The sequence below is a fragment of the Arachis duranensis genome, chromosome 5, assembly GCF_000817695.3.
Source record: "Arachis duranensis cultivar V14167 chromosome 5, aradu.V14167.gnm2.J7QH, whole genome shotgun sequence".
Classification (NCBI taxonomy): Eukaryota; Viridiplantae; Streptophyta; class Magnoliopsida; order Fabales; family Fabaceae; genus Arachis; species Arachis duranensis.
The window spans coordinates 104,986,476-105,005,914 of NC_029776.3; the positions used below are offsets into that span (position 1 = coordinate 104,986,476).

The 19,439-nt window shown below is 31.1% G+C and overlaps 1 protein-coding gene across 2 annotated transcripts; it reads right to left on the bottom strand.

Moving 5' to 3' along the window:
* Positions 1-1,042: 1,042 nt before the first annotated feature.
* Positions 1,043-15,341, bottom strand: LOC107491142 (tripeptidyl-peptidase 2). Of its 2 annotated transcripts, none has more exons than XM_016111919.3 (34): positions 14,943-15,341; positions 14,096-14,174; positions 13,922-13,995; positions 13,286-13,395; positions 13,103-13,183; positions 12,612-12,698; positions 12,212-12,354; positions 11,792-11,942; positions 11,589-11,711; positions 11,367-11,450; positions 11,092-11,279; positions 10,803-10,977; positions 10,583-10,704; positions 10,410-10,489; positions 9,724-9,782; positions 9,156-9,310; positions 8,299-8,477; positions 7,841-7,953; positions 7,602-7,772; positions 6,940-7,068; positions 6,726-6,826; positions 6,539-6,656; positions 6,059-6,138; positions 5,722-5,794; positions 4,974-5,059; positions 4,838-4,889; positions 4,633-4,764; positions 4,387-4,458; positions 3,733-3,825; positions 3,496-3,591; positions 3,098-3,193; positions 2,431-2,523; positions 1,586-1,771; positions 1,043-1,382 (listed from the first exon to the last, which is right to left on the bottom strand). In XM_016111919.3, exons 1-34 carry the CDS (start codon positions 15,121-15,123, stop codon positions 1,224-1,226), a joined length of 3,921 nt encoding a protein of 1,306 aa, XP_015967405.1. In that variant the 5' UTR covers positions 15,124-15,341; the 3' UTR covers positions 1,043-1,223. The 2 variants fall into 2 exon arrangements, with proteins under 2 accessions (XP_015967405.1, XP_015967404.1); XM_016111918.3 differs by having other exon boundaries at positions 1,586-1,807.
* Between the last annotated feature and the right edge of the window lie 4,098 nt (positions 15,342-19,439).

Consider the following 19,439-nt stretch of genomic DNA (forward strand, 5'->3'; position numbering starts at 1 on the left):
TAATTTATTTAATAAAATAAATATATATAATCCTTACAGTTGAAAAGTGCACAGTATAAAAAAAGGTCGAAGATTACGTATATACATAGATGACTACGTGAGAGAGCCATTCTCTATTATATATATACTACTTCCATGTTTCTCACATGGTATGGTCTCTAGTCTTTTATGTATATATATGTATATATTAATTAACGCGAATTCATTTATATAATATATCATGTACCCGAGAGAAAATTAGATTTTAATACCATGTCAAGTCATTAATTATAAGATGCAAACCTTTGATTTGAAAAGCTTAATTGATTAGTAAAGTAAGCTATGCTATCTGTGTGGCCGTGTGGGAAACAGGAAGCAAGTACTAGCCACTTTCCTTCTCTTCTTCCTTGATGTTAATTTCTTCAAAAATGTTTTTCTTTTTTTTTTAAAAAAAAAATCACTAACCAATTAATCATCGATACAAAAATATGTATTATGCGTATACAATACATATCACATCTCATAATTGTAAGATCTTTTTTTTTATTATAAATAATAAGCTGATTTTATTAGATATGATATGATATTATATATTTCATTATAATTATAAATTTAATTTAATTACATTATCTAAAAATTTATATCCAAAAATTTATATCCAAATTGGTTATATTCCGTATACCTCTGTGCAAAGTAGTTAATATTGACTTATCAAGTTATCATTCATATACACAAAATAGTTAAATTCTAAGCTTGTTCAAGAATGAAGATATATTCTTAGTTTGTTCTAATATTTATATAAATAATGTTATATATTCAAGTCTTTTTGTTAACTACTCTAACCAAATTGATCTAACATAACAAAAAGTGACTAGTATTATTCTAAGTTTTATTGTTTAATTTAGTTAAATTTAATTCATAAAAAAATTTGAATGTGTAACATTACTTTTAAATATTTATATCTAAACTGGAGTTCGAAAATGAGAAATTGTACATATATAAGATGTCTAAATATGAAGGGAAAACAAAACCCTACATCATTATTGGAGTTAAGGAGAAAACCTTATATGGTAGGGGAAGCTAATTTTATTACAAAATGAAAATGATGTTACATACACACACGTACAAACGTATAATATTACATGAATTATTCTATTCTCACAAATACAGAATATTATTGATGAAAATGGACAGTATTGCTGTCTAAAATACAATACACCCCACAGTTAAGAGGGTTGTAGAAGTTAGAAGAGGGGCAAGGTTGGAGGGAAACGGACAAGCATCCATTCTCTTTCATATGTTGCCCAATGTGTCCATCCAATCTCTTCAACCAAAGACAGCTTCAGTTCATAGAATTTCTTCTTAGCAGGCTCTGGATCATCTTGAATTAGGTCCAAGAGTGCCTGAAATCAAGATGAGAAAAATGTTCAAATAGGATCCCTAGTGATTTATAACAACCATATTCCAAAATAAGGAGGACAATGGCTTGGAAAATAGACAAGAGAGTTGCTTCATGAGCATAGATTCTCTGAAGAATGATCTATCTCAGCACAAGTTGTGTGTTTTAAAACTTAATCAGTGTTCATTACAAGGAAGGAGAGGATACCTTCAATGCTGTACCAAGCCTTTGAGCACGCTTCTCGCGCGTTACTAACAGGATTCCATATTTTGGGGACTTGACATCAACCCATTTCTTCAATTCTCTGAAATTCTCTTCAAACAAGTCTGGATCATGTGTAGATTGGTCACCACTCGTGTCCTCGTCTTTCTTTGCACCTTCTGTATCTCCCTCCTTTGACAATATACACCAAGTCGTCAAGTCTGCCAACTTTTATTTTATAAAAAAAAATAAATAAATGTCATCACTAGCATAATGGAAAAGTGACTCGTTTCAGGCCAATGAATCACTTTAACATTTTCATCAGAACAATAATGCAGATGACTGAAACTAACCATAGTAGACTACATAAGAGAAAGTTTCATAGCAGCATAGCAGACTCAAGAAAGAAGAAACTATGTTGTTAATCGTCATGATCATCAATTGATCATAATAATTATAGTTATGTAAAACATTATTTGAATCTTTAGGTTAAATGAAAAGTAGCACTTATGGCATACACCATATGATATCTACGGGACATGTATAAGAAAAGAAGTTAATTTGACACGCTTTACAGGGATCTCTCACTTCTTGGAGCTAATTGCCATGCAGCACTACTGCTTTAACCAATGCGACAGATTACGCAGACATATGCAATACCATCTGCATGCATGATATATGGTACTGTTTACACTAAGAGTTAACCTTTAAGTCGTTAACCAACGAAATGAAACAATCATAAGCATGGTTCTTCACTTTGCTAAGTATGCATGATAGAAATGTTGAAAGTTGAAACTGTATAGTAATTGCTTAAGAAAACATGATCAGAATAAGAATGAAGCAACTCTTACCTTTAAAGACTCTATTTCTGCCAGCGCAAGCCCCTTCTGATACAATGCCTCTGCTAACTGGTCACGGGTTGTTTGCATCTTTTTCCTGATATCCTACGGAAGAGAGATTGGAATATCATTATACGCTGTGACTTGTGAGAGTAGAAATTTCATTTCTCAGCATATAGGGGACATGAATGACAAACAATCAAGCAATATTTGATGCCATCAACATAACAAAATGGTAACAATATTTTTCACCCAACTTTTACATTAAAATAATTTGTAGTTAAATCCCTGGTGCTATATTTTTAAGGTTAGTGGAGAGTTTCATAAACCAATAACAACCAGGCTTTGTTGTCACCAATCTTGCATTTTATACAAAATAAGGTGTAAGAACTGAGAGATTTAGAATATGTTAATTGTTAAATATGTAGCCATCAACTGTTTTAAGACCGATTAGTTGTGATTAGTCTCTGACTTGCTCCATCATTTTACTGTACTTCTCAGCTGGTAGAGCAGAGGACTGAAAATCCTTGTGTCACCAGTTCAAATCTGGGTTCTATGTAAACAACAGATTACATATGTGTATCATCATACGATCTTTTCCTAACATTACGTTTCTTTGGTAACATCTGTAAAACTTGGTTATGGGAATAACTAAAAATACTGGGATAGAATTGATCACCTCTGCTTCATCTTCTGGATCATTTTTCAGTGCAAAAAATTTTGCTAATTCTTCCCTGTCTATACTGTCAATCACCTCATTTGCTGCATCAATCACCTGCAAAATGTAATAACGATATCCATAGTTATTATGTAAACACCAGCAAAAACTCCTATAGGATAAATTCTTATGAAAATAACAGTTGGACTGGCATCGAAATTTCACAATAGCTAAATCATGCTTCCAAATTAATTATAATTAGCTTTATTCCTCTAATATTCAATAAGATGGTATTACATCTTAATATTGGAAACTATTGAGTAAAGATGTCTTTTTTTTAATAAAAAAAATTAACCTTGAGTTTGGGAGATGGGAGGGAAGGTAATTCATATTAAACATTAACTCCAACAAAAAATTACCTTTTCATCATGATCAATTTTGTCCTTGACATCAGTCCTAGAAACCAAACCTTCCAAAATCTTTGCAAGCAGTGGAGTGTATTTTGGATATTCTGACTGCAAGCAAATATACACACAAAACTAATTTGTTTAATTTGAATACAGAGAACTCAATAACTTTAGCATAAAATAGAAGGCAAAAAACAAATTTGATTACCACCAAAATAAAAATAAAACCAGACAAGTTTCTTTACTGACTTTAAGAGAGGCAGCTAGCTCTTCCCACTGTGAGCGCTCTTCATCAGTTTCTTGCTTAAGGCTTCCTAGCACATGTATTTTTGCCTCTCTTACCTGATAGGCAGGTCAAGGAAAAATTAAAGTATTACTAAAGAAGACAAAAAAATATCTGCAACATACAGGATAAAATCAACATTATAACCAAGAAATATAAGGAAATGTTGACTACGGAGGTCCCTGTATAAAGAAATGGAATAGTACTATACATTATTGAGCAAGAAGATATTTGCCACATTTAGTTTCATAGTAAATGCACCATACTTAAAGACAAAGATGCATGCATACAACACCATGCAAAATACTGCAACATTCAGAAGTAGCTGTTTTCAATAATGGCATCAACATATAGAATTTGCACTAAATAATCCCGTTGACTTAACATCAACTAGTCAGCAACTCAATAAAATAAGTGTAAGTACTTGCCAAATTCCATCTCTACATACTTAAACGTGACTCCTTGAGTTGTCCTTGTTTAATATATTTGCGAGCAAGTAATATTACTTCATGCAATGCAAAGTTTGAATATAACATTCCAAAATGTGGATAACAATGCAATTGATTGGATTAAATAAGGGGGAAAACGAGATGAAAAGAAGGGTCTCTTTGCTTGCATACCTCTTCTGTCAAACGTTCAGAAACAGTCTTCTTGGAAGATTTGGAAGAACCTTTTCCCTTGTCTTCTTCAATCTTTTAACAAAAGACAATATGAAAGTATTATTAGATATTAAGCTAACTCATATATATAAATTGACTACAGCACAGCTTGTTGCTAATTCAAACCAGAACTTATGTGCATGTGAAGCACAACCACAAAGAAAACAGACGTTAAGGAAGATAGCTTCAAAAGGTAGAGAGAGTAACCTTATTCGGGGGCACTACGTAAGATAGTTGATATGATGCAGGGTGCTTTTCTGGATTTTTATTCTCCCCCTCAGAAAATGACAGTTTCCCATACGAAATTGCCCCTAACAATACAGAACCTTGTGTAGAATTCTGCACAAATATTACAAACAGGATTATATATTATCAGTGGCAATATCCAAAAGGTTAACAAAGGAGAATATACCTTGGGAAGCTTATCTTTCGGTGGTGGACCCAGATAAAATCCTTCTTTTATACTATCAATAAACAAAAGTCAACATGACAACAAAAGAAAACATACAAATGTAGGCAGTTATGAAGGAATAGAAACCCATTCATACCCTGGAAATAAGAATGACGATTTAAAGGAGCCATTTCCAATCACTGGGCCATCAGGTTGAGAGAAAAAGGATAGCTGAATGATTTCCTGGAAACAGAGACAAGAAAAAAATAAATGACTACAAGGAGTTTGTATAATCTAAATTTGAATACTGTGTATTAAATCTTTAACCTCACCTGGTGTTATGATACAACCAAAGATGACTAATATGCCTATATGGAGGCATATTCAATACTCAAAATTACATACCATTTTTAAATATGCGAATACGTATTGAGAAATTTTTAATTCCACTTTTTTAAGGTGATTCCTTTGATATGCATGACAATTTTAAGGGTATCAAATATCAATACGTTTTAATAAATGAGTGACTATTCTTTAAGCATTAAGCCATTATCCCATAACTTTAAAACTTTTCTTAAGAAAAAATAAATAAATTTAACCCTTAAAAAAATTTAAGAACACTAGAGAAATCCCCTACTCTTAGATTTTTAAAGAAACCTTCTCTAATTTATGTATAACTATCCCATTTGCATGATTGGATATGTCATTGACATCACCAAATTGTAAATATTCAGGTAAATATTTTCAATAAACTATCCCCTTAACTTGGAATGGCTTATTGTTACCCGAGTTTATCAAGTGTCATATAATCATATGCTAGTTAAAATTCAAGAGTGGAGAAGCTTGATATACTTAACAAGAAGTAATAACTTGCGGGAAAAAATGAATTGCTAAATAAAAACAACCTTGTCTTCCAAATTTTGCTCAATGAATAACTCCAAATTCCTTATCTTTTCCAGAATTTGCACATTGTCATGCCTGGAACCATAAATTATCATCAATGTAGAATGTACCGTAAGTATAAATCTGTTGAGGAACCTAGAAATACACTAGTTCTAATACAACTGCTAGTTTCTACAACTACTTGACATGATGCTTGGTCACGATTAGTTTTCTAATAGCTACCTTACAATTCAAAATGGACGATTTAGTTACATAACAACTTCCAGAACCCTTCACCAACAAGGGGGATGCGGGCCCTTACTACTCACCCACCAAATATACTAAAGAAAAATCATGTACCTCAAATATAGCTGTAAATTGTATTCTCCCTTGGGAAGCTTTGAAGAGCTTGGATAGACATCACCAGTTGAATATACACGCTACAATCCAAACAGATAAAAAGCAACAGAGATAAATATAAGTAAAAAAGAAAGGACAAAAAAGGTTAACAAGATGGAAAAGATGTTGAATCCCCCAAATAAATGACAAATATATGTAAACCAAAAGAAAATTCCAAATATATAGAAATAAAAAGAACAACATCATTTTAGCATACATTGGTAATATATCTCACAACTTGTCACTGACAAATAATCATTACTGTTTCTCAAAATGGTAATTTAACATAATAAGCAAGAAAAAATAAGAATGTGAAAATATGAGCACAAACTATGCTCAATTTGTCATTGATGTGACTACAGAAAAAGAAACAACAAAAGTCTAAAATTGAAAAAATCCCATTCATTTTTTAAAGAAAAAAGAAAATAAACTCTAAAGTACCTTGTTCAAATCAGAAATGACATAAAATTGTGACTCAAATTTATTATCATATATCCGGCCATTGAGCAATGGTATATGAGGTTTTACTTCAGCTCCATCTTCCAATTTGATCTTGTAGCTGCAGAATTAGAATTCCAAATACTGAGAGAAGGCCATCTAAGTGATATACAGGTAATTCATAACTCACGTCAAAATCAGTGCCAGTATCTGCTTTCCAGAGGGGAGTTTGTCACGGTCTGTTGAAAGTGCACTAATCTTAGAATCCACTGGTCGATATGGAACCCTAATCTGCAAGTTTAACATATATTAGGAGTATAAGACAACCTCATTGGCATCTAAAACCGCCAGCACAAAAAAAAACAGCCAAAAAAAAAAAAAGAATCAAGCTTGAAAAATATAACCTTATTTAAAGCTGCTGTTGGTGTAAGTTCCTCCGATGCCAATAATGTTTCAGCATCAATTCTTACTGGTCCTTCACTACCATCAAGTGTGACTTCTTCTTTGTTGACTTTTATACCGTGAAATACAACCTGGAAATTTATGAAAGCAACAAGATGCTCAATGAAGAATAAGACAAGTACAACACATCATAATCTTGGTTTTAATTCTTTCTTTAACAAAGATCACAAATTGCCCAAGAAAAATCCATTTGCAGATGAATAAAACATGCATTCTTTCTGGAGTGTGCAACATATGAAAGAATATGAATTGTTTGGCCATGCCAATGGAGTCCAATATGTGTGTGTTTCATTCTTCTTCACGAAACGTTGCTATACCCTTACTGTTGACCTTTTCAACATTTACTATTTTAATTCCATGAAGAATTTTAGAATTATACAGATGAAAGTTTTCAAATTGTCGAGCATTATTACACAGTACACGCAACCACCGTAATAAAAAGGAATTAAGATTCATCATCAAGATCATTTTCTGAAAGAAATATGAACATAATTAAGTTCCTTGGGAAAATTTTTTCTTTAAAAGAAAAGCAGATTTTTTAATTTATTAAAAGTAAGAGTAAAATCTGTCCTAATAATATTCTTAGAAATAATAATTGTGTTACCTCGAAATCCACAATGGCAGTCTCATCACTCCCTATCCCACTTGACCAAAATTGAGAAATGACTAGTTCCAATGTTTGACCGCTTACAACCTTAAAGGCAAAGGTTTTGGTGACAGGAGAAGGAAAGGATACCACTTTTTCCCATGACAGAGGTCTTTGAAGTGGGCATATCTGGACATCGAAAACATGTCAAAGAAGATCACCATAATTTGACCTTGTTTTCAAGTTGCATGCTGTACCTGAACAGCGTCCACATAAAATTTTCGAGCCGTATCAAAACCAGAAGTTTTCATTGTTGCTTCAACCCAAGAAGCACCGTGCGGCACTTCTATGTATCTTCTTTCAATATGGCCTAATGATAAACAAAATAAACCAAACGAGTGTTAGAAAATGTACTGTAAATGTGCTTGTCTATTTGGGATAAGATTAATATATGGATTGGGCTTATGGGTATGAATAATAAAACTTGTATTACACTCCTGCTACGTCTATATCCCGTTACAAATCTCTCACACACATGCACTGAGAATAAGTATAATTCTTCGATTAAAAAATCTAGAAACTAGGCCAAAATTGTGAATGCTGTGATAAACAATCTAAGACACTACAGTTTCCAAAAGCATCAGATATACTGGGAAGATATTTTGGTTGGAATGCATTATGCAGAGGCTGATTTATTTAATAGACTAATTCACACCTGGCTGGAATATCATCTTCGAAAATGAAACTCTTGGAGGCTGACTAGTTACAGCATGGGGCTTGGTTATGGTAATTGGTATTCTAAAAAGAGGACCACGCCATGGTGCTTTGCAGTCAATACCATAGACCTCATAATAATGAAGACCATCACCTAGATTGGAAGGATCAACAACTACACTGGAAGAGAAAATAATTAACTTGTAAGTAGTCATAACAAATTACAAAGTTGCATAATTCAGCAGAAAGTTGAAATAGAACAGAAAACAAATGAAAAATTTTGTTCTATGGATTTACATCACTTTTTCCTTACACAGTTTAAAGGTTTTGGATCACGTAAAAAAAGCAAAGATTCTATGGCAATCCGCAATTTTTTACAGTGCTCTGGTGCATATGAATTGAAAGGAATTCCAGGATTTTTAATCATTCCTTTCCAACAGTTGATTTCAGTAGGGATGAGATAATTTCTTTGGTTTCAGTAGGGATGTTACATAGCTATGCTTTTCATGTCTTATTTATACCTTTTATATTCAGGTGAGGATGACTTATAAAATTATAAATATTATGATAATATGAACTGATTAACAACGCCGAAAAGATTACAATGGTAACATTGTTTCACTCGAGCAAGAGAGATTAGCATTTTAACCACAACTGACACCTCACACTCACAATTTCCACTCCCAAAAGAGCCATTCATAACGTAAGATATTCCATCATGAATAATTATTAATTTGTCAAACAGCTGCATCTAAGTTGCAAAAATGTAACAGCAATCAAAGTATGTAAGTGATTTCAGATAATTTTAGCAACACTTTAATTGTAAATTGTGCCAATATATGTAGTATGAAAACTAACTTGAAGGTACGGCCATTATGAATGAGCAGCAAATAGTCAGGGACCTTCACAACTGCTGGTTCAGTAGAACGCAATTCAATACACTCCTCAAATGGAACCAAATCCTCAAAGTTGCTGGCATCTTCATGAAATTTTGCATCAACTTGAACTATCCACTGTCAATAAGTACAACAAAAGTTAGAAATAAATAAATCAATTACCAGTTGAAATCGCAAATGCCTCATGCTCAAATTTACTGAACAATATACAATATACTTATTAAACAGCAAGTATTATACTAATGCACGACTAGTATACTAATTACATATTTTTTATACCAAGTTTCAATATCAATCAATGCAAAGGAGTTAATAAAATTTCATTAACTCCACAAAAGATTCCTACGTACACTTTCTCTTTTGCCTTTAGTTGTCATCTTTGCAAGCAAGGTAGACTACTACACTTGCATGAAATATGGACAAGTTGACCCAATTTTGTATCCAATTATAGGTCACCAGTACTTGGTTTCACCACATTTAAAAAGTTTAAAAAACACGACTAAAAAATATTCAATCAATTAATGTCGCACCTCTGTAGATTGTCGGCAAACACTAGCCTCCCGAAGATAGATGCCGCGTGATGAAGGATCTGCCACCAGTAATCATACAAATTTTCCAGTATTTAACACTTGCCCTTCATTTAACTCCAAGACAGTTACACATAAACTATCTTAAATTTTATCGTTCCCTTAACCTTGATTGTGCATCAATTCATATTAGTCACGTGACACTACATGGTCAATGCACCAATCATTCAAAGATGAAAGAAATCTTGAACTGCTTAACGGTGATTGCTAGTAATTTTTTAACCATGCAACATTTAACAAACATGAGATTTTTAGGCCTTAATTAGTCTAACCATTTTCTTTTTTCTTTCTTAATTCTGCCAAATAATTTTTCATGTTTTTCATATTCGTAGCAGTGTAACTTTATAACTAATTATAGAGTGAAATAAAGGAAGTTCTGACTCAATTCTAGGCAAGAAAAAGTTCGTTTCATGCAAGCTATGTGGAAATTCACATTCTTTTTTGACAACCTTCACCGCATGTAACATAAGGTCCTGGAACATATATTTTCTCCGGAAAACATAATCACCTCTAGTCAATAACATACTGCATTTTCTACAACCATAAATAAAGGAAAGCCAAAAAGATAATACCGTTCTTTGTAACAAAAAAAAGGGAAGGTGAAATGTCCCTGTAGACTCTACACTTACATGTTTTTCCACTTTGCTGGATATTTATTTGATATCTAACACACGGAAAGTTTTGACACTTCTTTATATATTCAAAAGCCCTGTCGTTGAGTAAATCATTTAAGTTAGTACAGATCTTATAAAATTACAACTTACTATAATTTCATAAAAGTAAATATTGGGAGTTATCTAACTTGTCAACTTGCATAAGGCCTTGTCCAGTGGATAACTTATCCTCAGGTAGATCACCTATGGGAACAGCTGTGTTCTCAAGGGCTCTCCTAACGGTATATGGACTCACAGAAATTCCCTCAGCCTGCATGCAGAGCCAACACATCATAAAACTATATATACATTTGTGCAAAGTAGCAACAACTAAATAAGATAAGCTACAAAATGACCATATCAAATAACCTTCATTGCACTTATGAGCAATGCAGTTCCTCCACAAGCTGACGGAGATGCCATTGATGTCCCATTCATGAGCATACGTCGTTGAAGAGTCCAAGTAGGAACAGGAGCAACAGCACCACCAGGGGCGCTCACACACACCCCAAGGTCTCCATCAGCTGTTGGCCCTCGGCTAGACCTGCAAAGTTATCTCCATAAATCATGCAACGATGCAAGACCAGAAGAACAAAATTAAAAATAGAAGGGTATAGAAGTTTATCCAGTTAGAAGATTTTTAGAGAAGCAAATGTACCAAGTGTATTCAAGCCCCTCAGATGGAGGTTCGACAAGACAATGGGCACCTGCAGCCATTTCAGGAGAAACATATGCACCAATACCTATGATACTTGAAGATGTACCACCAGGTGCACCAACAGTGCTCAGACCTGGCCCACTATTACCAGCACTGCTCACAAATATCAAACGATGCTTGTTCACCACCTAACCAAAACATAATAACTTAGAGAATATGAAAAGGCAAAGAAAATACATGACAGGCGTACTTTAAATGCAAGTGTAGAAGAATACTTCATTCACAAGGTCAACAAAGCGTCCATAATCAGGCAGTAATGTTGGTTCACCATAACTCATGTTGATAAGATCACACTTGTGCTGAAAATGAAATGTCAAATGGTCCTCACTTAAAGCCTTAAACAATGGTTATTTTTAAAAAACAAAATGTTAAAGAAAAATCACATTTTAATTATCAGAATATCCAGGATAATCAGAAAAAGAGGACATTCGTAGCACCTCAACAGCAGCTATCAATGCTCGAATCAAACCTGTGCCAGTTTCCATTGAACCTAAGCGAGAATCCCCAATTTTACAAGATATTAATTGTGCGCCAGGTGCAACTCCATTTAACAAGGGCTCCTGAAAACAACACCATATATCAACAGTTATCCTGTTATGCGTAGGAGTTCCATTTTATGGGTAATATTATACATCAGTACCTTTGGGTGGAAAGCAGAAGCAATACCAGCTACATGGGTGGCATGGGATGAGCAGTCTGTTACAATACTTAACACATTTCCATTGTTATAGACGTTAACAACAAATGTACAAGCATCCAATTTGCTGAAGACACCATACTTCCTCTCAATCCTGAAAGAATACGTTGTCATAGTTACTGATTTTTTACATATTTAACATTTTAATCTCATTTAAAAAAATAATAATAGCCAAACAAACAACAATCTTATTTCTTAAGCAGTAGTTAGCTAAACTAATTTGTGACCATCTCATCTATAATAAAGATGGGGACATACTGAACTCTCCCAATAAAATTATCATGTTGATCCTTTTCTTGAAAATAATTATGTTATCCGTCAATAGAGGCTACTATTTTAAATAACACCAGCAACAAAATGTACCTATAATTAGTTAAGGGTACAAAATTAGAAAGCTTCCCACAGTCTGGATCATCCTCAAGACTCTGTGTGTCAAGAGCAACCCTCCAGACCTCTCCATCATGCCATACAACAGCATCTACAACAGGTCCTTTATCATCGTAGCTCTGAATAGCATTAACTTTTCAAAGTCAGAGAAGAATTTATATATTATATGACAACATTTTGGTGGGGGAACAAAAAAATAAAAGTATCTTATAGTGACTACCATATACCATTCTACCAATATCATCATTTTAATACTTCCTAGTGTCCTATAACAGAATATGAACTGAAATAAATAGCACATTCCCAGTTTTTGAGGACTGGAATGAGCAGAAATGCCCAAAGAGTGATGAAGTAATGCAACATGCTGAACACACACCTCAGATTGCCTTTTCAGAAGATCAAGCCTATTCTGGAGATCTTCACGAGCCCTTTTAAGTTGTGCATCCTCCACCTTGATATGTTGCTAGAAAATGCATAACATTTTGAGTTACATGGAATAGTAACGTAAAATGTAAAAAAAAAAAAAGTAGTAGGAAGAAAGTTATCGTGCAGTCCGTAGTGCTTGTTTATATCCATTGGTTTCGTTCCTCTTTTTTTCTTTATTTTTTCTTCCCCTAAAGAAACACTGGTTACTATAGCAGGCTAAAATGTGGAAAGAATAAAGGTAAGAATTACCACTTTATATTTTCCAAAATCCAAATAAAATGGAATTCAAGAAAAATATATTAAGCTAATAAAATGAAATAAGAAAATCTTCACACAACTCATGAACTGCATTCCTGTGATACCTACTAAACCCAATGCAGGGTATGAGTAGATCATATCTAATTCAGATTCCACCATTCTAGCATGTGTAAGAAGATTAACCTGATCAAAATCTTGAAGCTGTTTTACAGCCTTAGCAATTTCCTCCTGGTTTTTCTCGTCCCACTTTTTCTTTCTTTCTTTCTGCCAGTGAACATTTCATAAGAAGAAAAGGGAAATTAGATCCATTACCAAGGGTAAGAAACTAAAAAGAAGACTCAATATTTCTCAAGATTGTGATTCTACCTTCAAACGAGAAGTCAATTCTTCTGTAAAAAGCTCATAAACAAATTTGTAACCAATATGCCATTCACCAGAAGGATTTTTCCATGAAGTATTGATGATCAAAGATGCCCCTGTTCAACATTTTTTCATGGAACTCTAACCTCAGACAACAGCTTAATAATTGAACAGTTTAAGTTCATTGACTAACAAGAAAAAAGGGAAAGCATAAAGAAAAAAGTTGTGCAAAAAAAAAAAAGACAATTGCATGCAAGCACACAAAGTGACAAAGAGGGAAAACAGAATGGAGAAAGAAAGAACGCAAACAATTTGGAGGAGGAAAACTTAAAGGGCTTCTTGTTATAACAAAGAATAAAGAATCACCAAAACTGTTTGAAAGAGTATTTTCTGATCTTTAATATTAAAACACAATAGAACAAATGTGTTCCGAAAATATGAACAAGAGCATTGTTAATAAGTTTTAAATTGATATCTTGTGATAAAAATTTAAAATTGTATACAGCCTCATTATTTGAAGAATGTCAGACCATCATAACTTGCATATAAAGGCTATAAAAAAGGTATATAGCCTCACTAGTTGAAGAATTCAGACCATCATAGCTTGTATATAAAAGGTATTTAATACTCCAAACCACTAACCTGATGCACCGGAAATACAACCATCAGCATCAGCCTTCACCACCTTTGAGGTATCAACATCTCCACTGCCAGAACTGAAGATACAAAAAAGCAACATACATTTATTTTAAAAACTAATATAAACTCAAAAGTTATCAGCTAAGAAACAACAACAACAAAAGGTTTTCTTTGTACCAATCAATGACATCAAGAATTTTGGGTTTCCCATCTGAGGTAACCTGCAATCCAGCAGCGGCCGGGTCTACGCCAGAATCTGTAAACATGCAGATCGAATAATTGAACAAACTTGCACTATCATATGAAACTGTAACAAATAACACCAGAACATAAAAGTACACCAGAACATGCACACCAAAATGCATTTTAAAACTGGAAAACTAGATCCCACAGATCAAGTAGCTGAAAATTAGATTGCCACCAAAACAACTTTACATTATTACTAGTATGTAAAATTCATCATTTAATATAAGGAAACAGGATAGATGAATCTGATCATGAAGACAACAGGAAAAAGAAGAAGAGCAATAGTAATGCAAGCTTAATAGTGCACTGTAGCATGGCTCATGAAGTACACAGCACGGAAAGCAAGTATATGATACATTCATCACATGTAAGTGTATATTGAGTTATTGACACAACGCAACACAACAACAACATCGAGTTTTAGTAATTAGAAATACTAATAAGAAATGAAATGTTCCTTTTTTAAAAGCACTAAACGAAATAAAATACTCTCTATCTCCTCCTTTATTTCAATATCATTGTTGTATTCAGCTTTCATTTATAGCATAGCTCAACAAATGCTGCAAACAGAGCTAACTACCACATCACTAACACTATCTACCATTAACAATTAACTACTCATGCAAGCTCAATAACTCTTAGTAGTAGTGGAGCAAAACAAAGTGCTATACACTTAATTAATTTGAAAATTAACAAAAAGGAAGTAAAAATAAAATTGAACAGAAAAAGTTGAAGAAAGTGAGAATGAGAATAAGGTCAACACGGAGGAAGAGAATACCGAAGATGGCGATGAGAACACCGCGGCCATCGTAGTTAGGGTGATCTTGGAGGAATCGATCGACGGCAATCTCCTTCTTAGGCATGAGTGAGGCCAAGAAGGTTGACTCGTTCAGCTTGAAATCGGAGGAAGCATCATCATCATCGTTATGTTGAGGAGTGATTATTGAAGAACAAGGCATTGGCTTAGCTTTTCTCTGTGAAATCCAATCCCTAATTAATCAAATCACAAGAGTGTGTAGCTTCCTCACTCTTCAGTAGTTCAGTGAGTGTAGTGTCTGTTGCAGTGTGTGAAGATTAATGGTTATGATTACGATGATGAGGTAGTTGGTAGTAACAATAATCGAGAGAGAAGAAAGTGAGGATCACGTGTTATGACTCTCAATTTCTGTAATCTGAATCTGAATTCATTCATGTGCATGTGACGTGGACTTTGGTTTACGTGCTGTGTTACGACACGTAATCACCCTATATATACGACGTGGCCTCAGACGTGCCACGTATTCCACTAACCAACAATCTAAATTCTAAAATCAATTTTCATTCTTATTCATTGATTCATCATGTCCACTCCTTTCACAAGCAGAATTTAAAGACATTACTCTTGTTTTTATTAATTTTATGTGAAAATGTTAAATAATTATAACAAGAGAGTCATTAACAATAAATCATTTGTAAACAATTAAACATTCACTTTCTTTATTTTTAAAATTTTGGCTCTAGTGAAAGAGAAATGTAAGATGAATAAATTATTTTTGTAATTAAATATAATATTATATTTAATTAAATTTAATATTTTTGGCTCTTGTTTTTATTAAATTTTTTGTAATTAAATACAATATTATATTTAATATCACTGTTGTGGCGACACACACGAAGGAGTCTTCTTCTACACCACAGCTTTGTAGTGGTAAGGTGAAACGCCGCCAATTCTTTGCCACTATGCTTTGTTCTTGGAATAGTGAATTAGATTTAATTTAGTTATTAAAATAACTTAATTACCACTAATGAAATGTCATATATACTCATTCTCAAGAGAAATTATTACAAAATTAATTAGGTTTAGAAGTCAACATGACAACATGTAATCAAAATCAATAAGCAAACCAGATATCTCAAATGTCACTTCTATTACTTGCACCAAAGTGACAGCCAAACTTATGATTTTACTTTTTTTTTTTTTTAAGCTACCTGAACATACAAAAAATATAAACAAAAGCAAAATAATCTGAGACTCCAAAATAAAAAAATAAAAAATAAAAAGCAAAATGAACCGTAGCTTAGTCCATATATAAGTCTGCAGCCACCCCTATTGTTTTTCCAAATCCTCATTTATTTACTATGAAATTAGGTTAACATCATTTCCAAAAAATCACGCATGGATTAATTTATTTTCTAAAAATTCAACACAGAAAGAATCACTTTTAGCACTATTTTTTGTAAGAATAACAAAATCAGTGAGAGACTGCCGAAATCCAAACTCTGTTAGAGTTTTTTTTAATTATTTTATTAATTTTTATAATTTTATTAAATTTTTTTTTAGATTTTTATATTTTTTATTGAGTCTATATACCATACCATATTTTGTAATTAATAGAAGTGAATTCAAATTAAATTGGATTGGATATGATAAAAATTTCGATTTGATCCGACCCGCACTAAAAATCATCTTATCGAATCCAATTTCCGTAATTTTTAAGTTTGGATCTAATCGGATCCGCAAAACATAAAAATATTTTTAAAATCTTATTTTTATTAAAAAATATCGATAAATTTTTTTTTCTACTTTTTTAAATATGTTTACTCTTAAAATATTTTTAAACATATTTTTCTTGAATAATAAAAATAAAATATTACAACATATATGATAATTATTAGTTGAAAATATAACATAAAAAAATATTTACTTATTTATTTATTTATTTTTGTGGATCCGCAGATATTCGGATATTTACATAAAATCCGCGATCCGATTTTATATAGTGTGGAGATCCGATCCGATCCGATGGCATTGTGGATCGGATGATGATATCCATAATTTTTGGATAGAATTTAGATAACTACCGCGGATATACATATCGCATCCGATCCATAAATACCTCTAGTAATTAAGTCACTACTGTGATAAAAAAAAATAGAATTAACAAAATATTCTATTAAACAAAATGAATATATTTAACACTTAATTAAATATTCTATATAGTTTAATAGAATATTTTATTAATTCTAATATTTTTATCGCAATAAAAATTTAGTTACAAAATCTAATATGATATAATAATCTAATTAAAAAATAAATTAAAAAATTTAATTAAAAATTTGATAAAATTATAAAAATCGATAAAATAACTAAATTTTTTTTTTGTGCGTCTAACTCCATTAGAGATTATTAAACTAAAGTGAATTATTTTAGAAAAGAAATAAATTAAAGAATGAACATACATAGAAAGTTATACATGAAATATCAATAGAATGCAAATTGCTGAATCATGAAGGGTGTGTAGATTAAATATGGAGTTAATATATAATATAATCTCAATTAAACAATTAATTTGACTTTTGAAAATTTAATGATTTAATTAGACCTCTAAAAAATACTAACATGAATCAATCATTACATAATTCAATATAACGTGAGTCATGTGTCAACCAATCAAATATGGGTAACATATAGTAATTCATGTTGATGTCTCTTGTGCTTATAGATTATCTAGAAATAAAACTATACATATAAAATGTTCATTGCCCATATATACATCATGAGGAATATAGGTTTTATAATTGCATGCATGAAGGTAAGTTAAAACCAGGGTACACATGGATATGGTTCATATGCATACTCTAATTTCACTGTAATAATACCGACAGATAGTAGGGTTGGAAGTGTCGACTCACAAAAATTGATTTAGTTTATTATTTAATTTATTAATAATTGAGTCTATTTTTTAAATTTAAATTTAATTTAATAAAAATTTATAATAATATAAATTAAATACATATATATATATATATATATAATTGAGTCCGTTTCATGAGCTAATGAATTGAGTTTATTCAGATTTAAATTTGACTTATTTAATTTATGAATTTAATTTTAAGCTCAAATTCGACTCACCAGCTCACGAAGCCAATTTATCAAACTATTAACAAGTCGAATTTGAGTTGGTTCATGAGATAATTTAACTGGTTTCATCCTTCTAAATAGTGTCATCTTTTTAGAAACAACTTTAAAAATAGCCGTTATATGTTGGTTTAGTGGCGGTTTTTCCGGCAAATTTGCGAGGATATGTTATATATGGTAGATACTACCATAAAAATTTTACAATTATTTTTATATAAAGATACTTTTTTTTTATCATTAGATCATAAATTATATAGTTTGATTTTAATGTGATACAAAAGTTTTTTTTTTAAGTATGACTAAACAAACAAATACACTTTTAATACAAAAAAATTTTATAAAAAATATTTTTAACATCTTTATTTGAATAAGTATCGTTATATATTTCTTGTAATGTGTGTTTTATCATATTTTTTTCTCAACATATTTTTCTATTCTTGTTGTACTATTTATAGTATGATGATTATAGGTTGGTGGTTTACTAGAATATATAGTCCGAAAATATCAAACATCAATCTGACATATTTAAAAACAAATATAATGCCAATTGGTACATAAATTATGCATTGATTGTAAACACAGTAGAATAAAATATGTAAACATACACTATCAACTAACACCTCTTTTAATTTTTGAGAAAATTCCATTTCCTTTTCATTTTCATAAGAGATATTAAAATGATACTTATCTCCTCTTTATTTTATAAATATACATTCTCTTTTTTTTTAACTCTTAAAAAATCTCTTCTTTAATTCATTTTAAACTTTTTGTGTTAATTAATGTTAATTTTATCCATTTTTTTAAAAAAAATATTTTTAAAAAAATACCAATTAACAAAATTTTATTTTTTATCATTAACTTTTTCTTAGTAAAACATCCTTTAATAAATTATTCTTTTATTGATTAAATTGTATTTTAAAAAAATTAATAATTATATTATTTTTTTAAAATATTCTTTAATAATTTTTTAATTATTAAATTATAATTTTACCAAAATTTTTGTTAATCATTTTTTATATTTTACTATTAATTTTTCCATATCTATATATATATTATTTTAACATTAAATAAAAAATTTTAGTAAGATTATTTTTCAATATAATATATATTAATTGTTATATATATTAACAGTGGTAAGATTTTTTTATTTAATGTTAAAATAATATATATTGATATAAAAAAATTAATAATAAAATATAAAAATAATTGTTAACAAAAATTTTAGTAAAATCACAATTTAATAATTAAAAAATTATTGAAAAATAGGTATCTTAGAAAAAAATAATTTAATTATTAATTTTTTTGAAAATATTTCGTTAAAAATACAATTTAATTAATAAAAGAATAATTTATTAAAAGATATTTTGGTAAGCAAAA